This window comes from Populus alba, chromosome 1 (genome assembly GCF_005239225.2).
Source record: "Populus alba chromosome 1, ASM523922v2, whole genome shotgun sequence".
Classification (NCBI taxonomy): domain Eukaryota; kingdom Viridiplantae; phylum Streptophyta; class Magnoliopsida; order Malpighiales; family Salicaceae; genus Populus; species Populus alba.
Window position 1 is genome coordinate 25,178,905 of NC_133284.1, and position 26,062 is coordinate 25,204,966.

The 26,062-nt window shown below is 31.3% G+C and overlaps 2 protein-coding genes and 1 pseudogene across 2 annotated transcripts; 2 read left to right on the forward strand and 1 right to left on the reverse strand.

Annotated features, from left to right (window-relative positions):
• Positions 1-60: 60 nt before the first annotated feature.
• On the forward strand, positions 61-4,249 carry LOC118046952 (probable RNA 3'-terminal phosphate cyclase-like protein). Its single transcript, XM_035056062.2, has 6 exons — positions 61-374; positions 456-605; positions 2,493-2,671; positions 2,751-2,926; positions 3,240-3,450; positions 3,758-4,249. The coding sequence occupies exons 1-6, from the start codon at positions 170-172 to the stop codon at positions 3,965-3,967; spliced, it is 1,131 nt and encodes a 376-aa protein (XP_034911953.1). The 5' UTR covers positions 61-169; the 3' UTR covers positions 3,968-4,249.
• A 227-nt stretch (positions 4,250-4,476) lies between these two features.
• On the reverse strand, positions 4,477-11,696 carry LOC118046953 (uncharacterized). Its single transcript, XM_035056063.2, is given in 7 exon segments — positions 4,477-4,812; positions 6,064-6,153; positions 8,765-8,926; positions 10,312-10,551; positions 10,818-10,874; positions 11,020-11,081; positions 11,234-11,696. Coding segments are annotated over 7 exon segments (1,080 nt in total). The 5' UTR covers positions 11,515-11,696; the 3' UTR covers positions 4,477-4,624.
• A 1,131-nt stretch (positions 11,697-12,827) lies between these two features.
• LOC140954870 (uncharacterized) overlaps positions 12,828-26,062 on the forward strand; it is a 45,893-nt pseudogene continuing 32,658 nt past the window's right edge.

The window sequence follows — 26,062 nt, forward strand, 5'->3', positions numbered from 1 at the left end:
CAAAATTATTCTAAGTATTCGTTGATTTTAAATAAAAATATTTTTAACCACGGTGAAAACTGACCCGTATCAACAAGAAAAAAGATTCAACAGCTTGGGTTTTGGCTTACGGCTAAACCCTACTCCCGGATTCAGTATCAAGAAGGCCTTCAATCCACTCAAGCAAAAGATGGGGAAGGGAAGCTACAAGAAGCTAAAGGGTAGCCAAAACTTCCGTCAAAGACTGATATTAGCGACGCTCTCCGCTACACCTATCATTATCAAGGGCATTCGAGCCAATGACATGCTTCCTGGCCTCCGCCTCCATGAGGTTTCTCTTCTTCGCCTCCTCGAGAAGATTTCTGATGACTGTGTTGTCAAAATCAATGAAACAGGTAAAACAAAGTATCCTGCTTGTATTTTTTCTGTTAACTTGTGCTGGGTTTGATTTTTGAGGAATATATTTTATCTGACAGGAACAATGGTCCAGTACAAGCCTGGGATTTTGATGGGTGGGAGACATCTTGTGCACGATTGTGGTGAAAGTCGAGCAATTGGGTATTTCTTGGAGCCATTGCTTGTTCTTGGGTTGTTTTCGAAAAAGCCCCTTTCGATAAGACTCAAAGGTATTGTTGCTTTCTTTGTTGGGTTTGCTAAACTTTTTGGCCTGTCAGCTTGTGCTTACAGTTTGTTCGGCTGTATGCTCTTCTGTTTATGGAGTTTCTAGTAATTGAATTACTCTTTTATTTTTTGTCAGTTATGTCATTGTGAGTGATTTTAATTTACTGTCTTATGCTCTTGATGAGGGGGAAAAATTGGGGGTTAGGAAGTGAACTAGTTTAATGTTTTTCCTAGATGGGTTCTAGGAGACTTTGTTTTAGAGTAATCGATGATTGACTAGGATTTGAAAGAAGGCTGTTACAGAAGCCAGAACTGCCCCCATTTCTACTTATGTTGATTTCATCTGCTCTCTGCGGGAACCAAAATGGGAAACAGAATTCTGTCATATGCTGTTCTATATTTGATGCCCTGCTTGTTGAGGGTTCCATCAATGTGCAAATCTAATTAGCTTGTAAGATATTCATCCATGCGGATTATTCTAGAAATTATCAAAGATAGTTATCCAAAGGCTCAGCAGAGAAGCTTGCTAGAAGGCATGGATCAGTCTTTTATCTTTGTGCCAAGTCTGCAAGAGGACGTCTTGATACTGAGCTCTGAACTTCTTGTGTGGTAACATGAGGAGCAATCGGGAATGTAAAATCTTTAAAGCATGCTTTGCCTTTTGAGAGTTTGGAGAATGATCGATTGTAGGGGCTTTGTCTACCATTCTTTTGTATCTTCACTGGCAAAGGCAGCTATTTTTCCCCTCGAGCTCATATAGATCACACCTAGTCCACAACCTAATGTTTAGAAAAGATCTATAGGGTCTTTGTCCCAACCGTGCTGTAAAAAAAAATGATGTTAGGATGCTAACTTTACCTTGATGATATCAGCTCTGACTTACGTTTAAAGTATCCACACACAAACTTTACATAGCATGCCTTAGTTTATGATTTTTGCATAGGGAAACATAACTGTAAAGGGTTATTACTTTTCCTTCTAAGAAGTTGTAATGAGCAGTTTTGGCAAGAGGCGCTGAGGCACTTGCCTATGCACTTCAGGTGAGGCAAGGCAGGGCCTAGCTCCTTTATTAGCCTTAGGTATTGGATTTCAATTAGGCACCACCTAGGCGAGCACCTTGTGAGTGGGTGCAAGGTGCTAAGGCTAGCGCTGCTGGAAGTTCTTCCTTTTCTGTTGGATTTTTCTTTTTTTTAAATGATTTATGTTTTGACCTATTTGTCCTTTTTTAAAAAAATTTACCACAAGAAACAACTTAGGGGTATTTTTGTAAAAAAAAAAGATTAGGGTAAAAAAAAAATTAAAAATCATTAAAGTGGGAGACAAACAGACAATGAAGGACATTTAGAAGAGAAACACCAACCATTTTCTTTTTTCAACAACGGGAGTCAAAGAACAACACATCTGTATAGTTAATACAGTGCAATATAGTCTGGGAGATGAGGATTTCGATTATAATCATGAAATGGAGGATATGGAGGATTCTAGTGGATTAGAGGAAAGCATGGATGGAGATATTTTTGAAGATTAATGAATAATGATGATGATATTTAATTTTTTTTTTTTAATCTGTATGGCTACTTACTACTTTAAATTATTTTATTTTGTTTCAAGGGTGAAAAATATAACTTTATATGACTATATTATGGTATTTTATATTTTCTTTTGATTTTCTAAAGATCTAATCGTAATTGGGAAGATGTATATTTTAGATTTATCTAATATAATATAATGTAATATAATATATATTTTTTTAATTTATAGCATATCATCTAGGTTCATTCGGGCGAGTGCCTAGGCGTGCACTTTGTGCCTCGGGCATTTTATAGGCTTGGCACCTTGTAGTGCCTTTCGCCTTTGACAACACTTGTAATGAGATAATAAATTGTTTTCAGGAATTACAAATGATTCTAATGACCCATGTGTTGACACTTTTCGTTCCACTACCTTACCATTATTGAAGCAATTTGGAGTTCCATCAGAAGGATTGGAGCTGAAAATAGAAAGTCGTGGTGCTCCACCACATGGTGGCGGAGAAGTTCTTTTATCAATTCCCAATATTCAAAGTTTAACGGTGATATTTTTAATCCTGTGGTAGTTCATTTGTCTGGGATTCTTTTTCCCCTGATGTTCTTATATGTTATGCTCAGCAGGCAGTCACATGGATTGATGAGGGAATGGTTAAGAGGATTAGAGGGGTGACTTTCTCAACCAGAGTATCTTCTCAGTTTGAGAATACTATCATACATTCTGCTCGAGGAATCTTTAATCATTTGCTTCCTGATGTCCACATATTTACTGATCATAAAGCTGGTCCACAAGCTGGAAAGTATGTTATCTGTTAATAGAAATTTGTCATCTCATTAGTTGTTTGGAATGTTGTGGAGAGAAATGTGAATTGCTGCTTGATTTTTTTTTTCTTTCTATTGTTTGCTTCCTGATGTTCATATATTTATGCCTAATGAAGTTGGTCTGCCAGTTGGAAAGTATTATCTGTTTATAGAATAAAAAATGTTATCTGTTTGTTTTTTGGCATCTTTCAAACACTGTAGGGAGAAATGTGAATTGCTGCTTGGATTTTTTTTTCCTTTCAGCTTGCTGCAGATAGTATAGCTCACATATATATATTCATTTAATGGCAGTTCACCTGGTTATGGAATATCCTTGGTTGCGGAAACTACTTCTGGTTGCTTCATCTCTGCTAATACTGCAGTTTCTTATGCACGAGCGGAAGATGGTGGAATGGAAGATGAGAAAGGAGAGCTGATGCCTCCAGAAGATGTTGGTGAGCAAATTGCTTCTGTTCTCCTTCAGGAGATTGAACAGGGTGGAGTTGTAGATACAACACACCAGGTTTGTATTTTCTCGTCTCTGTTATCTTTTTCTAAGTCAAGGTTGGTTAAATTCATTATAGTGGGTCTTCAAACCCCATTCCTTCTTTAATATTACTTTCCAACAAGCAGGGTTAAATGCAGCAAAATGAAACCTTTTGATGACTAATGATCTCCTTTAGAAGACCACGTTAATGATATCTTTCAAATTTCTACTTTGGAGGATAGCATGACAACCTTTAGGAAAAGAAGCGTGAAATCTTTTTTGGGTTTTACAATGATAACTTCTTACCTTATTTATGACTGTCGTTGCTATTGACTTGTTCCAGGGTTTGTTGTTTCTTCTGTGCGCATTATGTCCACAAGATGTTTCAAAGATTCGCGTAGGGAAGCTTATACCCCATGGAATAGAAGTACTAAAGCTCATCAGAGATTTTTTGGGTGTTAAATTCGTCATTAAGCCAGATCCATCCACAGGGACAGTCATACTCAAATGTGTGGGAAGTGGATTGAAGAATCTTTCTAGAAAGAGTTCTTGATTGCTAAATGCATCACTTGAGATCTCTTTCAATGATGTGCTTTTTGTGGATTCGAAGGTTTTATAGCAAGGCCCACCGGGAGAGGGTTTATGATATTGCAATTTCGTACGGTCTTGTCGGCTTGAATTCTTCATTTGTATCATACTATTACATGCAATCTACGAGAGAGGGGAGGGATGAATTTTGGTTCAATCTTGTATTGTATATCCGACTCCTAGCAGATTCATGCTCAAATGCAAAATGGGTTCTTTGGCAAGCGAATTTAAGCTTTCTTTTGTCCGAGCAGAGGTCATTTTGGCACTTTTGGGAAGGTATTTTTTGGAGAAATAAATAATTAAATTGCAACAGAAATAAACGTAGGACTAAGCTATAAACAGATGCCGTAGCATAAGGATTCAATCTTTTTTTCCTTTTTTTTGCATCAGGGGAGCAAAATGCATCGGTGTCTTTCAGTTTAATGAGCAAATTAGAACAAGCAGAAACGAAGACCAATCTGCCAAGAATGAAAATTGTGTCCAAATAGTCCTTTAATAAAAGATATGTCAATTTCCAAGTAAATGGTAACAATTAATGTCATGTACAAGAGTAAGAAGTACACACATGGAGGAGACCATCACTTTTGCATTGCAAATCCTGAAGCTACATCCATTTTTTCCATCAATCATCACCCCATGCATCGTCTTTCATTTTCTGCCTTGTAATTATCCGATTCTTTCTGGTTTCTTCCTGGCTCTTCAGTTCTCTCGAACCAAAGGTCATTGGCAATTTCAATCCCATTCCATGAGCTATTAGCCTTTGGGCAGTTCTTGCTGATGTCTTTGGCCTTTGACGAGGAGGCTCCAGATCTGACAAAAGGAATAACACAAGTATAGTTAAAAAGGAACAACACAGAAGGTTGGAGAACTGCTTTCCTCCTATTTCCCAATAAAATAACAGAAAGGATTGCTAAATATTTGCATGTCGCTTTATGCTACATAAAAATAATTCCGGGAAAGCTGCTGCTCAAGCTCCACTGCTTCTGAATATTTTAGGACTCCTGGTAAGAACGCAGAAGCAATCGAGTGCTAGTAAGAATGCTCTCTCAATAAGAACATGACTCTAGCTGGGAAGAAAAGTATGTGATTAATTCACAGAAAGTTCTCATTAATACATAGATGAGGAATTTTGGGATACAAACAGGCAACAAGACACCACTGAGGTTTCTTACAATAGGCCTGCTTAGAAGCAATACAAAAGTCGCTGGCTACAGCATAGGAAGGTTTATTTGAATAGATTTTATTGAAGAAAGCAGTTGAATAACTTGGGAGTAGCTGATGACTATTTTAACATAGAACAAAGAGGGCACAAAGAGCTTTCATTAGATCAAAATGACAAAACATGACTGAACTACAGAAGAAGATCACTCTCAAATCCTGTTATCTCTTCCCCCAAACACCATTTCTTGCAAGGTGTGACTATGATAATTCCGTTCTTGCTGATTGTTACAGAACAGAAAATTCTTGTAGGGTCAAGATGCAAACCATTCAAATCTGATTTTAACATATCTTGGGAGATGCCAGCATCAACTTCAACAGTTTTTTTTAGGACAGGAGAAAGGAATTTTGACAATTTGGGCTTCTTAATTTAACATGTATTGCAGTTTTGTTGCAAAGAAAAGAAAGCCTATAGAAATTCAGCTTAGCTCCAAAAGAGATTCTCTTTGAAGCTTATATATATATATATGTTGGCAGATAACTTTGCAGCTTCTGAAAAGTTAAAACATCAGAAGCCTCTTCGAAGCTGGCACTGCTCAACAAATCTATTCTAACTATCAACAATTTTCTAAATTTCAAGTGGGTAGGGGATTGCATGTCTTTCTGCCTCTGTCTCTCTCACCAAGCTGTTCAGCATGCAGCCTTTTCAATGAGTTAGACAGTGGGTTCTTAAGCAGACTTCAGTCCTACGTACCTTATCTGACTGGTAGTAGCTCAGCGTCAACATCTCCATTCTTACTGAGCTTCCAAATGGGCTCTCTTTTGAACCAGCATTTCATCTTGGATATACATCAAATTTCCACAGAATTCTGAACAGAGAAAAGTTGTGCCAAAATAATTTACCTTTAGTTGGGATTGAGCCCATGAGTTCATCATCCTCATCAAGAATACGTACAGTAAATGAACATTGAATGTGGTTGCGTGCCTCAAGTGCTGCATGAGAAAATTAAAACTGTAAGAGGATCCAAAACCGTTCCAAGTTAATCTCAATAACAGCAGCACATATATTAGAACACTGATATATGGACAATTTTCAACTTCAAAGGGAGCACTATAAAAGAAGGAACGTGACTAGTATTTGAATAATCAGTGATGAAAAAAGCTTCAAAAGACAAGTCAACTACCAAGCCACCTTCACCACAAGAGAGAAAAGACACAGAATCATTCCCCAATGTCCAGCACTAATCACTGAAGGATCAAAATAGCCAAAATCACACAAGTACTGCTAGATATCAACAGTCCACTGGCTCCAAATGGCACAACTAAGTTGCAACCAGAATGTCTAGAGCCTACACCTCCTCAAAGGCATAAAGGGTCTGCATAGCCAAGGCAGAATTGAAGATCTTCATTCACTGAAACTGCTGCACATGGTAGCTATACCCAACTGACTAAGTTTGGGAGATTGTCAGACAGAACAGTGCTAGTTCAAGGGAGGAACCAAGCCTCCCCTCATCAAACTTGCATTCTACATCGCATGGCTTAGGGATCTTGGTGGTTAAAGTCATACCTTTGATTGGAAGAATGACAAAAGTCTGGCCACCATCAATGACACTCTTTGCTCCTGCCCCACGGACAAAAGGGCAGTTTGACAGCATGCCAGTTTAGTGGCATTTGCTTCTTATTAACCAAGTCATCCTAAGGCTATCCCATGTAATAAGTGCATCTTTCTAGCTCATGTTCAAACTTCAATACTATATAGCTTATGGAACATTCTAAACAGGTATTGTTCCTCAAGATTCTTAGACAGTCAACTCCCCGTATCACATCATTTTATGAAACATGGATTCAAGAAATACTTACAAATGATAACTTGGGAGTTTTCCAATATATTTTATTTCACAAAATCTTTTGAAATCAATTCTTTTTGTTTACATCCAGGTCCAAAGATAACTAAAAGTTTATGCTCCTTTTGCCTCTTCCAGATCATAAACTCCAGTTTACTGGATCTTTCTTTCTTAAGATATTATATTGTGTAGAGTTTAGGAGATTAAAGAAGGAAGAGAAAATGGGTTCACAGTTCCTCCAAAACAAGCTGTAGATATGATGTGTCAAGTGTGGTGATGCTGAACTGTTGTTTGACTATGGTTATCTTCTGTATCTATTCTTAGCTGTGTTTTAAAAACCTAAAGACCTAATTTTATGGGTGATTAGAGTATAAGTAAAGGTGAGAGATGTACAGGGATCACCTCAAACCACAGGTTAAAATCCTTTCCTTGACTATAAGTAGGTTGCCTCAAATATGCAAGCCTTCTTTAGAAAAAGCACTCACCATATAATCAGAGCATATGCCCTTCTCTTTTCTTTTCTTTCTCACTTTACCACTAAAAGAAGCACTGTAAAATCAAAGTATAGCACCCCTGTCCTGTTAATCAAGAAACAAATTAAAATCCTCTTGAACGATGGACTACCAAAGATGATCACATATACTAGTTATTCCATGCTTATATTCATTTTTCCCTTCACCATTGAACTTCATATCATATGTATGGGGTCATTTGTAACTACGTTCCAAACAGCATTTAACTAAATTTTGAATTTTTTTTGCTTAAAATTAATTTTTTTTATGTTTTTGAATCGTTTTGATGTACTGATGTCAAAAATAATTTTTTTTTTTAAAAAAAAAAACATTATTTTGATACATTTTTAAGAAAAAAGCACTTTGAAAAAAAATTGCTACTACACCCTCAAACACCCCTATTACTAGCACTACCAGCATATTATCCACTTTGATTTACATCTTAAGTCAGAACATATAATAAAACATTAAAGTTATTACTTTTATCTTCAAACAATAACATCTTTTAATAATATTTTAGAATGACCTTTACAATTAATTTCTTCCATTATAAAAATTAAAGTTATTTACTATAATTTGTGAGATAAAGTTATCATACACTAAATGACTCATGCCTCAAATTCACGAGGTCAAATGATGCAGTTCAAGCTTTCCACCTTTTAAAAACTATGATCCTTATCCCTGCCTATTTGACAACCAAAATAAGAAAAAAACTGAAAAACTCCTAACCATATCCTTTATTTTTATAACTAATTTATAATGAGGTTTAATGCATTCTTTCTGAAAGACTAAAATTTCAAATTTTTTTCAAAGTATCCCATACCATTATACATTTATTCAGATCTTTATTAGTTATGCAGAACTAATATTTTGCGATTTGCATGTATATCTCTCCGCCAAGTATGCGTGTGAGAATGCTGAGGTAAATCTAATGTTCAATGTCCTTCTCGTCTTGTTCTTTTTGTCTTGTTCCGTGATAGCTTAATAACTTCATCAGTTAATGGATTCAAAACCAAGACACCAGCACACCAAATCAGCCCCTCACCAGTGGATTTCAAATTACAACTATGCACTATCCTAACATTGCATCACAGAGTCATATAGTGCAATATTTAGTTTGGAAAACAGGGGACTGATCTCCTAACATTGCATCACAGAGTCATATAGTGCAATATTTAGTTTGGAAAACAGGGGACTGATCTTGTGTTTACCATCATACAAATGTAAAGTCAGTCGAGTTTCAATTACCAATTGATGGTGTTTGGAATACTGCAAGAGCCACTGTATCATTGATCCAGCGAATAACAAATCCACGATCTTTAAAGTCTTCAAAATGCTTTTCTAGATCTGTTGTCCTCATACTTGGTGGAAAGTCAGCCAGAACAAGAACATGATGTGTGCCATATTTAGCTGCATTCAAATAACAAATCATTAGATCCTGCATAATATTTTAGAGAAAACTTATGTGGGAAAAAATATTAATATCCATGAGGACATTAGTCATAATTGATTGATGCATGGGGCCCTGCATCCAACTTGAGTAACATCCATGTTTATCATTAGGTGTCTAATAACATTATTTAAGACGAAGATATTTTTTTTTCTTGTTCTCAATTACTTTATCATATTTAGCTGGTTAACAATCCTCGTTGAAACCACGAAGAAATGCAAGTCCAGTGCTGAGCTGAGAGAGAAGGAAAAAAGATTTTTAAAAAACACTGTTCATAGCAAACCAAGCAGCTAAATATGGCATCGATACTGAATTGATGGTAATGTTTGTACCTCTTGAAATGTGTGAAAAAGGACAACGATTGAACAAACCCTTTGCTTAATATGCAAAGATAGCTTATTAGAGGACAAAAGGAATAGACAAACCAAAAACCTGATTAAGATAGCATGCAATTACAGCATGGGAAGGAGCAAGAAAATACATAGAACTTCTGTCTAACTACCCAAGGATAAATAACTTAGGTCTGAGGCCTTGTGGGAGAACCAGGCTAGGAGAATGAAAAGGTACCCATATCTAATGTAAGTATTTTCCTCATCGCATACACCAATAATGACTCAAAAGTTAAATAAAACGCATTACTGGCCCAAAATCACATCATTTTTCTGGAAATATTTATAGCTAATTTATTTTACACACACTTTGTTAAATACATCAGCAGGACATTGCTAAGAAGAGTAACAATTGTCATCTCCCTCTCTCAACACAAATAACCTTTTTGTCTGCCTCCTTTACCAGTAGTGATATTCTAATCCTTTTCTCTCTCTCCACTAAAATTTTCAACCTTCAATTTGTTAAGACACCAACCATAAAAAACTAACATTTATATCCGTATCAATTGCTCATGTGGTAATTGGTTTCCAATTTTTTGACCTCACAACAAATGCAACCTCAAATGTAAGAACTAAAGATTTTTACCTAAGAGAGTTTATTTAATATTCTCATTCTTGATGAAGTTTTAAGGATAGATCCACAGTGGCATTTAAAATATTCTCTAATTTAATCTTGTATTTTTTGTACCGGAAAGGTAACTTTGGGGTCTTGTCCAAGAACATAAAAACTTTTAAAAAAGTGGTTGCAAGTGAACAACTGAACATAGTAATGCAAAAACTGTTAGTTCCAACAAATCAAACAGCATAAACCTATAAATATTCTCATGATTCATCTTTAAGAGTAACAAGTGGGCTCCTTTGGTCAAAAACCACATGAATGGACAAGCAAGATCAAGGATGGTGCATTTTTACACATTAAAAGTTCATTCCAAGGAGAGGAAAAGCGTATGGCTTACAATTTGTCAATTCCGTATTTTGTGTACTTCTGCCCAAATCTTCATCATCTACATCATCAACAAGAGTCGCATCCGATTGTCGATCGCTATACAGTTCATGTTTTTTGTACGTGAATGGTCCCCGTCCACGCCTTTTGGAAGTTTGAACCTTTGCATCTTCCAAGCAAATATTTGATACAGAAGGTAAGGATTGTGGTGAGAGCAATTCATCAGGCGCATGATCTGCAATAGCTTCCCAATCTGTAGCATACCACAACAACATTTCGATCATAAAATTTTCATTCTTAATTAAAGAAACATAGGAAATAAGTCTCAGACAGAACAGTATAAGATGATCAAGCTAAGTCACATAAGAAATAACAATCAGAGAAATCATGCGAACTTTTTCAAGTCAGGCAGGTGTTCCTAAACATATAAGCAAAAACTAGAGAATCACAGCCAGACCTTTTAACCTACAGGACAAGGTCGATCAAACGAAAGGAAAACTTAGTAATAAATAGACATACCATCATCTGAGCAAGGTGAAACATCATCACGTGGATTCGATGATTTCTCAAGATGACCTTCACAGAGACAAAAAAATCCATCAATTATTTCTCACATTACAATCAAATTTTCTTTAGCAATCTGATCAAATAATGCCTATCTAGATGCAATTTGCAAACATTGTTGTCTAGAAAGTAAAAAACAAAGAACCCAGAAACTTACCATCATTAGAAACAGCATTGCACTTTGAAATCTCATCTTCCTTCTCCACACTCTCCACATCACTAAAATCAAATAAATAAATAATCCAAGAAAAACCCAGTGAGAAAATAAATAGAAAACTCAAAAAGCACAAGATCAAATCTTTTTCCCAAATTTTCTTTTTTCATCAACCAAACAGACTCTTGAAGAAAAAAGAAAGAAAGAAAGAGAGTACCCAGAAGTGCGTTGTTTAATGAGAGAAGCCCGAGAGAGAAGCTAGTCAGATTTGAGGGAGAAATGTTTAGAAGAGTAAAGCTTTGCCAACTCTGTTAATGCAGAAACCAATTGAAGATTCGCCGCCTCTGATGGGTTCAAAGTTTCGAGCCTTGAAACCTCAGTTTCAAGAAGAGTTATGGCTCCTTCTGTGTCACCGGCTGTCACCAGATCTTCTACTGTTTCACTCCAGTTTTGGTTTGATTGTTCTTCATCTTCTTCTTGTGTTTTCACTCTCTCCATTGGATTTCAAACAAAGATTGCGACTTTGGAAGAAAGTTTTGGAGGACGAGTACTGTACTGGTATTTATTTGAGATTAAAATTGCAAAAAACAACTTTCTTTTTTCATCAAACGAGTCATAAAAACAAATATTAGTATATTGGTGGCAACGGCTTAATATTATATTTTTTAAAATATAAAAAAAATATTACGAATGTCTTAGTGAATTACATCTTATAATCACATGAGACCCAAGTTTTTTAAATATAGTATTTATGTTAGAGGCACCTAGGCTTGACAATCATACTAAATTCGTGGCATGTGTTTTGTGTTACGGCGATTATCAATCCTTTTATATATATATATATATATATATATATATATATATATATGGTAAATGTAGAGAAATAATGAATTCTTGTCTGTTATAGTGGAAAAAAATAGAATAAGAGTCGTCATCTAATATTTTGATCACTAAAAACCCTAGTTGGTCTTAGAGATTGAGTACGAAGACTGGTTGCGTAAAAAGAAGATATTAGCATCCCAAATATGCTTCTACCTAAGGTAAGCTGCATTGTTTTATTGTCTGATAAAAACTAAGATCTTGTCGTATTCTCTAATTTTTAGTCTATCCATGATTTAAAAAAAATCCTCCTCAATAAGAAGGTTTTTATCTTATCAGGTAAAAACCTAACTATGCTAACTTTTAAGAAAAACTACATTTTTAATTTTGAGAATATGTTTTACGTATAAATTCGTAATTCAGATATTAAAAGAAGATAAATTATATTTTTTTTGAGTGTTTTTTAAAATATTGACCGAGTTCACATGACTTTAATAAACTAGTTATTAAAGCCAAGATGCATGCTAATACATATTTTTTGAATTTTTGTTGTATGAAAATATGATATCATTTTTTCTTTGAAAGACTTGGCCGTATGCATGAAAACAAAAAAAAAGATTTTTAAAAAGTTTTGATGAAAATCGAGTATTTTAATACCGTATTTGTGTTTTTACGGTATATAAAAAATGAACTGATATTAATTAAAATAGATAGAAAAATATGCAAGAAAATCATGAATTTTTTGAAAATGTATTTTTGTTTTGTAAATTTTTGAACGGGCTGGACCCAAAACAAAATTAGGCTGGGACCAACCCGAATAAAACACAAACTACCTTATATTGGGATAGACTCAGCCCAGCCGATGGACTGGGTTGATGATCCAACACGTGCTGGTTATTGTGCCATGCACAGTAACCAGCCAAATGTAATTATTTGGTTACTGTGCTTATGCACAATAACTGGGTAATTATTTTGCCTTGAATCGCAGAAACATGAACAACGCATATTCTGCATGCAAGGGAATGAAACGGGAAAACAAAGACAAAAGTACGAGAATTACCTGGAATGGAGGTGCTCTGGTAACTGAGCTAACGACGGCTGGTGTTGCTGTAGTGGCAGCTGTGGTTGCTGCAAGAAGAGGAAGAAATGAGAAGAAATATGAAGAGGTTGACAATGGTAATAGTCGCGGTGGATGATCCGCCTCCTATGAAGATCTGGGTTGGTGGATATGGAGGTGAATAGATCAGTGGTGGTGGTTGTGGTAGGAGGCCGCGGTGGAGAGAGAAACAGAGAGGTTATGCTAGTAGCAAAAACCCGGTTAGGGAGGCTGGTTTTTTTGGCTATCTTTGGACTGAAATTTCTCCACCCCCTAAATATGAAGATAAAATCTATTTATAGGTGGTGAAAGAGGGACACTTTGTCTCTTCTGGTGCAAAATCTTAGCCATTGGTTTGACCCGAAAGCATCCCAACCATTGGCTCAAAGTAGCAATGATGAACTGTCAGTTTTGCAAGAAAAATGGCTGGTCGGGTTAGCCACTTTAAGGCAGTACCACCACATATGCAGCCTCATCAACCCGAATAGCTTACATTAGTATGTAGTCAAGTATCACAAGATCGTTTGCGTGTACGTTTCATCCAATTTTGTGAAGAAACAAGGCGCCAAATGCCTTGGGAAGGTGGTCACCCAACCAGCCTCGCTAGAGAAGAAGATGAATAGTATCTTACAATTTAGTCCTTCAATTTATGATTTACTTCTATCTACATCCCTGATTGGCTTTAAACTTTTAATTTTATTTAATTTTACCCATGAAGAACTTCAATTTAAACCCTAGATTTCAGCGCATTTTTCCCTTTGGTCCTTGGTTTTGGATTTATGCAATTTGACAATTAATTAATCAATAAACTTTTAATTTCTTCAATTTGACCCTTGATTTGGTTAATTTCAATCCTTTTATTTACAAGCCTTTTCTAATTTGGTCCTTGGTTTTGGATTTCTTCAAACACGTCCCTAATTGGCTATCAAACTTTAATATCTATGCAATTAAGCCCCTGATTTGACCAAATCAAGTCTAAAAAATTATACTTTAACCCCATAACTTTAATTTCTTCCAATTAAAGCCTAAATTGACTTAAAATTAATTTTTCTTGTAATCAAACCATATATAAATTCAATTAAACCTCCACTAAAATTTAATTGAGTACATAAATATCTGATTTTGGACTTTTTTTCCTCAAATTAAGTTTTTATTTGTCAACAAGGCTCTTCATCTGTAAAATATACTATCAAATTTTAACCTTTGAATTTTTTTAGCCTCCTCAACCAACTTCTAACTATTTTCTGGGTGTTCTGACATCCTCTTCTCACTGTTATTATTTTTTGGATTTTTTTGTTTTTAGTTTGAATATATATTTTTTATTTTTTAGAAGAGAAAAAGTGAATTTGAGGGAATAACCAAAAATGTGTTATGATAAGACCCATGCACCTGAGTCTGGCAACAATGTTAAATATATGCATTTTAAAAAAAAATATATACGAATTCACTTATAGTTATTCTAAAAACATATTTATTTTGTATTTTTATCTTTATCATTTTAACAAATATATTTTTATATTTTTTTTATATTTTAGGACATAACCACACGCGTCCCTAAAAGTCACTCAATTTGTTTTTACTAATCTCTTATTTTTGTGAAGAAATCATCAACAAAATTACACAAAATAAGATAGTTAAAAAGGACAACAAGTTTTTTACATATACAATATTTTCTTTTCCTACAACATAATGTATCAATTCAAAAGTTTTTTTTATGATCATATATTTCAAATTTTCATAAATACTAATATTTATAATGTAGAACTCTACTTGTAACAAACTTTGACAATTAGATTATGCAACAACATTTTAAATTTTTAAAAGCATAAACCCTTTAAAAAATTGTCCAACACTTGGATGGAAACATACAATTAATATTTTCATCCACAATGCATACAAAAAAAAAAGTTTATTTTTGAAAACTTGAAATAAATCACTTAGAACTCAATATTTTTTTTTTTTCATTCTTTCATCTTTAAATATAACAAATTTATAAAATAAGTTAAACAAATAAAAAAGAACTTGCAGTTAAGTTCTACTGCATATGAATGAAAACTCCTGCTTAAATGAGGTACTCTTTGTTTTTGCAATCTAATCGTGTTGTAGAAAAATTTTAAATTTTTTGACCCAAGCACCGTGAGTCTAGCATGACTGCCAGATTAAAACGCTATGGTTTGGCAGCCATATAAGACCCAAGGGACTCAAGTCTGACAGTCATGCTAGTCACAAGCAAGCAATAAACGAAGAGAGGACAATTGTACATTTTAGGTGTCAGAAGAGAGAAAAGAAAGAAAAACACAAATGATTGATTACCAACGGCAATCCAACCATAATATGTTTACACATGCCGTTTCATATTGAAGAGGACACGGCTATGCATCTAGTTATACGATGGATGGTCAAATTTTGCCCCCAGGAAGCATCTCACTTGCTTCCTTAATGATATGGGTGTTGCCCACTTGCTTGGGCGCGTGGAACACGCACCAAGAACTTTTTGATTAAAAAATACAATGTGAAAAATACTAAAATGCCACTCATAGTCCTCTTAATTACACAAATACCCAAGTAAAAATATCAAAATACCCCCAAAGGCAAATTTTTTGTTTTTATTTAAATTTTTTTTTAATCTTTTCTAAGGCTTGAAACTAGTATTACAATCCACAATGAAATGTCTCTTAATCTATAATGATTTCCCCACACCAGTTAGCTTTTGTTATAATATTTTTAAAACTTGATTTAGAAAGAGATAGATAGGTGGCATGTGCTACATCACATGCCTATCATTTTTTTTTATTGTAAAACAATATTAAGAAAATATAAATTTATTTAAAAAAAAAAATCTAAGATTTTAGTTATTGACTCGAGGTCAAAAGCGAATTAAAAAGTAGTAAAAAAAAAAAAACTCAAGTCAAACTTGATAAACCTGATGAATCCATAATCCAAGACATGGTATTATGATAACTCTACAGAAACAAAATGTAAAAACAAAAATAACAAAAAGAATACCAATTTCCAAAAAAAAAATTAAAAAAAAAAAAATTTCTTCAAGTATTACCTTGAATTAAATGTTAGATGATGAAATCAATAAATTTAATTTAATTAAAAAAATAAAATTCTTTTCAAAGAAGTGAAATTTAACAAAAAATAGAAAAAAAAAACTCAAGGCAACCATTGTTATTTTTAAAAATAAATACAAATCATATAGAAAGAGAGTAAAAATGAATGTTAGAGGATGAAATATGAAAAAAAATACCATCGAAAGTGAATTAAAAAATAACAAAATACTGGAGGATAGGGGCGAAAGCTAAAAAAAGCCAAAAAAACCTATGTCAACATCGTAAATCGGTTAATATTTTAAACCCACAAACTGTTAAATTTAGACCCGGACTCAACTAACAAGCTAAACATTCAACTAATTAAATGTTGGAAGATGAAATAAAAATAATCAAAAAATCAATATAAAAAAAATCTTGTAGGGTAAAAAAATTAGAACAATGTAAAAAATAGATTTGATGGCAAACAAAACTAAAGAATGATGAAATTGCAAAAAAAAAAAAACAATTGCCAAAACCATCCAAAAAAAAAATAGTAATTCAAAAAATAGAAACCAAATATGATATATGAAAATATTAATTGTGAATGAAATTGAAAACAATTCTTAATTTAATAAACTATTCTAAATTTAAAAAAAGTGCAACAAAGAGAATAAGAAAATAAATTGAAAGACCTTTTAATTTCATAAAGTATTCTAAATTTTAAAAATTATAATAAAGAGAATAGGAATGAAATCTTAAGTACAACAAACTTTAGGGGCTAATATGATTTTTTTTTTTTTAATTTCAACATGGAAATTGAGTAGGAGAGAGAGGAAAAGAAAAAATAAAACAAAAGGCCACACATGTCACCCCGTTTGCGATAGTGTCACACGTGACGCTAATCCATGGAGGGGACGCCAAGGTGTTTCGGAAGCCACTCTGAAATCATGGCTTTGGCATCGGTAATGCCGCACACCATCTGAAGGTGACTGACACTATTCATCTGATCTTTTTTTATATATATACACCAAATTACCCTATTGCCCCCAATAACTACCAAATGACAAAATGTAAATGACAAAAGAGCCCTAAGTCAAAGACAATTATTTTTAATTTTCAAGGGTAATAAAATAACTTGTATAAAAATAAAGTCAAAAACTTAAAAGCCTTTTGACCCAAATGATTTTTTTTTTTGTCTTTCAATGGCAATTAAGTAATCACACTATAAAAAAAAACACACAAAATTACAGTCTAGCCCCTTTCTTTCAAGTAATGACCAATATGTAACATGAAAATACTATCATACCTGACACGACAAAAAAGATTGTTGTCTTCTCCTAAGTGTAGGAGTGTTGAAGTAATAAATAACCCAGCAAGACTGAAGTGGAACCACATGGAGGTTAACTATAATAATAATAATAATAATAAGAACTTAAAGAAGACTTTGAGATATTTAATTAATGTGAGGATTAAACAATGATAAAAACAAATGTCAAGGTAAGAGGATCCACTAATGGTACTTCAAACAAATATAATATAAACTCTTTTTATTACTCAATTAGAAGCCACACATAAAGGAGGTTCCAATAGGATGATTTGTCATTAATAGCTTATTATAAATTGTTAACATGATCATATTAATTATCTTATTTAAGTAACACCAAACTTTTAAATATTGTCAGGAATTCATGATGCTAACTTATGTTAACAACAAATAAAGTTCCTTTCATAGCACAAGAGTAGGTTATACCATACAATTAGGCTATGAAAGTGCCAAGCATTTGGTATACTAAGTGGTATACAACATAAATCTAGATTAATCATTTAACAAGTAAGTTATTAAGAATTAATAAGATAAAAATGATAAGACATGTTAATAGTAAGTTGTTTATAATATAAGCATTCAAGTCCTATTGAGTTTATATTATACTTATTCTTACACTATTAGTGTAACCTTTTCACCTTGACATAATAAACTTAACTAAACATAATGAAAAAGATAAACATAAATAAACAAGATAAAAATATAAATAAGATACAAGTTAACTAAGTAAAGGAATGGAAAGGAAAAGCATAAACAAGATATTAATGAAAGCAAAATTTAAGCATTACAAAAATAAAAAGAGAGAAATAAAGAGCATTACAAAAATAACTAAGATGCCTAAACACATGGCTAATGCCTCCTTTTATAAGCTAAAATTTGGAATTATTGATTTGATGAATAATTGTTGAGTGGGTGGCCACATCTTAATTTGGTGACAATTCATATCTTCTTGTTTGAACAAAACATCATTGATAACGTCAAAATTTGAACCAACTTTACTCATGAAAGTTGTAAAAAATTGTCTCAACTTTCCAGGAAAAAAATTGAGGTTATTTGGACTTCTAGAACTCGAGATATTGGCTAAATACTGAACAATGTCTGAGCTGCAGGACAGATTTGAACTTCTCCGTTGTTGCTAGAATTTGAACTTGAAAACGACCTTTTTAAATCTTGGACTCCACATGAAAGTTTTAGGCCTATGTCTTATCTTTCCATCCATATAAAGCAGACCTAAAGCCGAGATCTATAGCTCTAGATATGACCCAATTATCAAATAGTGTTCTAGTTTGGACTAAACCAACATCTATTTTCTAAGTTTGGCCCTCTCTTTGTCCTTTCAATTTCAGTACTTAAACTCATCAATCAATCCTTTTATTTATGTGATAGGTCTGCATTTAAGATGAACATTTACCATAAATTAAGGTATCTTATAGTTCAGACTTGTTATTATAAAACATGCTTTAGTTAAGGAGTTATTGATACTTCAAGTGCAAAATGATGATGTAAAATCTTGATAAAAATACACTTTTAAGTACTAATCAATACCCTAGACCCAAGGCATGCTACTTTGCTCACCAAATGGTAAAATCAGCCTTTCACTTGGATTCGGACAGTGAAAAGACTAATGTCTTTTAGTATAGAGTGTGATTTGGGATTGACCCAAAATTTTTCTTTTAAAAATAATTAAAATGATGCCACCTAAATCAACTTAAAAAAAAACTAAAAAATATTATTTTAATAAAAAATTAAAATATACAGGTTGATAATCAGATTTAACCAGATTAACATAAGTTTTTTTAATGGACCAACTAGTTTTTTTTATCTAGTTTTTCAACCTAAGTTAATCCAGTCTCGAGTCAGCTAGGTCCCAAGTTAATCATTAAAGACGGTGCGAGTTTCAAAACAATGTAAAATCTGTTAAATTAGTCATTTATTTTTAAAATAATATTCATTTTAGTCCCTCGGGTTATAATAATGGAAGATATTTTCAAATATACTAAAAGGGATTGCGGTAAATTCCTGCGCTAAGATATATTGAATATTAAAAATATTTTTGTAAAAAATATTAAAAATAATAAATGTCAGGGAATTTTGCATTCATTGCATATTATACTAAATATACTAAATGTTTTTTTATTTAATTGTCCATGTTTTCATTTTAAATGGCCAGGAATATCCTTGTTTTTACCGGTAATAATATAATTTTTATAAAGTTATAACTTGTTTGAACAACCTGATATATATTTTTAATAACTTGATTATATTATTAAAATCATTAATTAACATATATATGCTATGCAATTTGGTGGCAGACTTATTATTTTATTTGATATTTTTCATTTTCTTATAATTTTAAAATTATTATTGAATCTTATAAACATTATGTCTTAAGGGTATAATAGAAAGTTTGTTGAAAATCATTACGGATTTTTTACATAAACCCCGACACAATAAAAACATATTACTAAATTTTTATTTCTTGCCAAGTATAAATATTATATGCTTAGCAATGTGGAGGATATCTGAGAATCCATGTACCAGATATCTTTTAAGTTTTTTTTCACTATTGTCACTACTCCATATTAACATTAACAAAGAAATTATAACTAAAACTAAAATAAATCATTGTTTCACCATGCATATATGTATGTTTGTCACACCATGATAAATACTATACTCTCCAAAATTAAAATGAAAAATAAATATAATGGAATTCTCACCTAGTAATTAAAGAAAATTAGAAATTCTAAATAGACACTAGTCTTAGAAATTCAGATATTTAATTAGTTATACCCAAAAAAATATCGACATCACCCCTACTTCATTATTTCAAATGAAATGTTTTCTTTACTATATGTTTTTCTAAGTTTATTTTGTGCATGCTATTAATTATCTAAATTTATTTCTAAGATTATTTATGATTTATTTTAATAAAAAATAATGTTAGTCCTTAAAAATAGAAGACTTATCAATAAAGAAAAAATTGATGTTAATACCTAAAAATAAACAATTTCTTCAATTTGGGAAAAACTTTGAAGTTAGTCCTTAAAAATAAGCAATTTCATTGGTTTAGAAAATTTTTGTTGTTAATCTCTAAAAATAAGTTATTTAATTGATTTAGGAATTTTGGACAACAATCGCTAAAAATAGATAATTTCATCGATTTATAAAAATCTTAAAAATAATCTCTGAAAATAGAAAGTTTTATCAATTTAGATTGATTTTCTGATATAGATGAAATCGTTTATTTTTAGGGATTATTATCCAAATTTTTGTAAATTGATGAAAATGCCTGTTTTTAGGAATTACCATCCAAAATTCTAAAATAGACTAGATAGCCTATTTTTAGGGATTAATATCAAATTTTTCTTAAATTCACGAAATCTTTTATTTTTAGGAATTAATATTAATTTTTTTTCTAAATCGACAAAATCATATATTTTGAAGAATTAACATAAAAATATCCATTATCAATAAGTCTTCTATTTTTAGGGAATAACATTATTCTTTTGTTAAAATAATTAGAAAATAAGTGTAGAAATAAATTTAGATAACTAATAGCATGCATATAATAAATTTATAAAAACATATATCAAAGTTAATCTTTTGTTTGAAAGGATGTAATAAGAGTGATGTCGATATTTCTTTAAGCATAACTAATCTAGTATCTGAATATCTAAAACTAATATCTATTCTAGGATTTCTAGTCTCCTTTAATTACTAGGTGACAACTCTATTATTTTTATTTTTCCCTTTAAGTTTAGAAAGTTTTTTTTTTTTTTTTGTCACGATGTGATAGCATGACAACTCCAGTAGAGAAGAGGTCTAGATGGTGGTCGAGAGAAATGGAGATTGATCGGTATGATTGAGGGAGAGAAAAGTTCTAGTTTAGTGAGATAAAGTCCAAAAATGGTGAGCCCTTCTCTTCCTTCTTTCTTCTTCTCTCTTTTTTCCCTTGAAAATCTCTCCTCAAAAGTGTTCTATAAAACTTTTCTTCCACCATGAGGGAAAATAAGATGGAGGCTAGGGTTTTATGGGGGAAGAAATGTAGGCTAGGTTTTTTTTTTCTTATATACCACTGCTAAGATTTCTATCTTCATTTTTTCTATTTTTTCCATCTCCTAATTCTAGCTAGGGTTTATTATTGCACCTCCCCCTTTTTCTTTTCTCAAATTGCTCTATAGAGGCTAGTATTTTTTTTACACATCCTCTTTTCTATTAAAAATATATTTTCTATTTATACCACCCCATCTAGGAATATTCTTATTTTTTTATTTCTTATTCTAAGAATACTCTACTAACACGATCAAAAGATTGATGTCTTATCCCAAGTGTAGGAGTGTCGAAGTAATAAATAACCTGGCAAGACCGAGGTGGAACCACAAGAAGGTGAACTATATTAAATTATCAACAAAAAATGAAAAGGAGTTTAAAAGAACTTTTGAGATGTGATATTGATGTGAGTATTAATCAAAGATAAAAGCAATTATCAAGGTTAGAGGATCCACTAATAGTATTAGCAAAAAAGTATAGTATAAACTCTTTTTATTAATCAACTATAAACCATACATAAAGAAAGTTTCAATCGGATGATTTATCCTTAATAGTTCATTATAAATTTTTCGCATGATCGTATTAATTATCTTATTTTAGTAACACCATACTTTTAAATATTGTCAGGAATTCATGATGTTAACTTATGTTAAAAAAAAATTAAGTTCATTTTCATAGTACAGGTGTAGGTTATACCATACGATTGGCTATGAAAGTGCCAAGCATTTGTTGCACCAAGTGTTATACAACACAAATCTATATTAACCATTTAATAAGTAATGTATTAAGAATTAATAAGATAAACTTTATTGGATATAAACATTGAAGTCCATGTTGAGTTTATAGCATATCTATTATAACACCATTAGTGAAATCTTTTCATATTGACAAAACAAACTTAGTTGAACATCATGAAGAAGGAAAATATAAATAAACAATATAAGAACATAAACATGATATAAGTTAACTAAGTATATAGTAAATGAAATGAAAAGCATAAATAAGAGATTAATATAACATAAAATAAAAATAAAGATTACAAAATACAAATAAAAAGAGTGATCTTGATATGAACACCAAAATACCTAAATGCATGACAAATGCATTTTTTTATAAGCTCAAATTTAGAACTATTGATTTGTTGACTAATTATTGAGTGGGTAGCCACATCTTGACTTGGTGATAATCCTTATCTTCTTGTTTTAATAAAACATTATTGCTAACGTTAGAATTTGAATAGATAGTCTTCATGAAAGTTATGGGAAATTGTCTTAGCTTTCCAACAAAACAAGAATTGATGCATTTGGACTTCTAAAACTCGAGGTATAGGCTAAACACTAAACAATGTCTAGGCTGCAGGACAAATTCCGACTTCTCCGTTGTTGCTACCAATTGAACCCGAAAATGACACTTTTAAATCTTGGACTATCATGAAAGTTTTAGGTTTATATCTTAGCTTTTCATACATATAAACCAAACCTAAATCCAAGTTATACAGCTTCAGTTATGATCCAATAACCGAATGATGTTCTAGTTTGGACTGAACCAACATCTCTTTTCTAAGCTTAGCCCTTTCTTTGTCTTCATAATTTCAGTAGTTAAACTCATCAATCAATCCTTTGATTTATGTGATATGCCTGTATTTAAGATGAACATTTACCATAAATTAAAGATACCTTATATTATTAGACATATTATTATAAAACATGCTCTAGTTAAGGAGTTTTTGATACTTCAAATGCAAAATGATGATATAAAACCTTGATAAAAATACACTTTTAAGTACTAATCATCTACCCCATCTTAGAATATCCTTATTGTATTAGTTATTTTGGTCCTTCATTATGCAAACTAAACATTTTTTATTCTTTGTCTTTGATTTTCTTTTCTTTCTCTCTTTTTTAATTCTTATGAATTTTTTACTTTTGAAAAATCATTAATATTAATACAACAAGCAAAACAAAATCATCAAAATGTCTAAATTTTAGCTGAATTACATTAAAAATATAATTTTTTTAGAAATTCTTGTATTCTTTAGAAATATGTTCAAAATAGGGGGTAAAAAAGGGGTCATGACAATGTTCATCCACACTCTTTTTCACTATTCATTGAAAAAATATTCATGGGCTATATTTTCTTTCATATCCTCAAGTTTTTAGTTATTTACATTTTGGCCATTGAAACTTCTTTTACCTATTCCTTAGAAGTTATGTTGACATGGTTTTATATTTTAAGATTTATTTTGATTTGCATACTCTTGTATATGTGAGATGTTAGATAATATTCCGACACTAAATGAAAGATCAATTTTGCAAAAAAAGATGTTATTGTTAAAAAGAAATCTAAAAGAACAGTGATCAAGATTAGCATAAACAAAAAACAAAGCCTTTTTTCTTCTTTTGCAATGTCCAAAGGCATGGAAAACTTTACTTTGGTCCTTTAATTTTTTTTTTTTTGCATATTTGGTCGTTGTTATTTTAGAATTTTACATTTTAATCTTACATTTCAGTACTTAAATGTTGAGAGAGGAGATAGAAAATCATTAAAAAAAAAAGATGAGAGAAAAAGGGTTCGATGAGGCACATCCATCTAAAAAAATGGCCAATCTTGGTGTAAATAGATTCTTCTTGAAGAACAATGTTTAATGAAGGTGGTGTTGTATTTAAACATGCAAAAAAAAAAAAAATCAAGACCCATAAAAAAAAACTTATTTGGTTGGATTTTTCAGTTTATAGAGTGTTTAGAGGTTGTTTTTGGATTGAAAATAAGTTTATTGAAATTCTTATGATTGTTTTTGGGTGTTGTAAAAACAAGTTGAAAATTATATTTTAGAAACTCAAATCTCCATCCCTAATTTTCTAATCACCTATTTTAGGGATCTAAAAGCTTGGCCCTTTATTTTTTGGTTATTGAAAATGTAATAGTAAACAATGTGTTGTTTGTTTAGTTAGAGAGAGAGAGAGAAAACCACGAGCGAGAGTTTGACCTACCAGGTTCAATAGCCTTTAGCCTTTTGTTTTTGTTTTTGTTTTTTTTGTTTTTTAATTTGATTTTAACTATCATCCCTTTCATTTTTTAAAAAATTATTTAGTTTAACTATTTTTAAATAGTAATAAATATTTTAAATGGTTTCTATAATTTTATAATATCATTAAAATATTATTGTAGTTTATCTTTATTTTTTTCCTTTTATATTTAAAATAGATTAGTAGTATTTACATTATGCATTTATAACATAAAAATGAAAATTAAGTTTTTTTATTTTATTTATTTAGCTTGTCAAAAGAATAATTCAACCAATAATTTCTTAAATTTTTTTATATCATCAATTTTATCTAGTTGGGCAAAAAAGATAAAAACTATTTTTTTTATTAGTAGTGGTATATCAATTATTTCATTTGTGTACTCTAATTTGAAAGTGATCAGCATGTATTCTTAAATGTTTGTCTATAACTATCGGTTCCAAAATATATATTATTTCTGTTGTGTATGTTACTAACTTTAAGAAAACCTTTAGTGCTTAATATACTATTAGATAGTGGCACGCCTTATATTATAGATTGGACTTAATTTTTTTAATGTAAAAAAATTATTGAGACGACATTGTTAATATATTTTAATAAAGTAATAAAAAATTTATGATTCAGATTATAAATCTAATTAGATCAAATAAATTATCTTTATTTAAATATATGATAAAGAAAAAAGTAATAACATTAAATAGAATGATTTTTTATAACAAAAAAAAAGTCATCATAATGACTTGCACAAAAAGAACGCTTGCCAATAGAAAAAAAGACATGAAATCTTAATTCTTAGACAACTCAATATTAAATGATGAAATTAATAATAATAAAAAAAACAAATAAAAAACGAATCATGTTAATTTGAGATAACATATCAAACCTCTTATCCAAGTTATGAGGTCAAGATAATTTCATAGAAATCAAATTAAAAAAATATTATGATGCTCAATTCCCAACAATTCAAATATAAAAGAACAATTAAAAAAATATTAATCAATAAAAAAACACAAAAAAAATATAAGCAAACTTAAGCAAGTCTGCAAAATCTCACAAGTTATATTAAACAAATGAGATAACCTAACAGAAGGAATAAAAAAAAGTATGAAGAATAATTAAAGAGATGGAATTGCCATGTATTAACCTTTCCCTCTAAAAAAAATATGTTCTTTGGGTGAATGTTTTTCTTCCTTCTGTTTTTTCTCTTGCATTATCCAATTATTCCATTTGACTAACTAATAATACAAAGAGAGATTTTTTTTTTTTTTGGGTTCTTCCGATATGAGTTTCAGCCAGTGATACGCGACATGGTTTTTAAGTTCAGCTCGATACCTGATCATCATTTATATTTAATCGGCAAGAAGGTTATTAGTAAGATTTCCTTCGATTTAATTTGCATTAAGAAAATATTAACAAAACATGACAGGGAGTGTTAGATTTTCACACCGTAAATAAGGAAATAAATACTATTTCTTAACCACGGCAACCATCAAGATCATCTTCCCATTTAATAAATCTTGAAAAAGTTTATACAGAAACATGAAAATTCTTTTCAATATTTTTCATTAATTTCCATGAAATTATTTCAGTAAAATTAAAATGGAGAATTAATTGACCAATAACTTCAATGTTTAATTGAGTTAATGAAAAATCACTTAATTGATCACTTAAAAAAGAAACTAAATATTATCTAAAT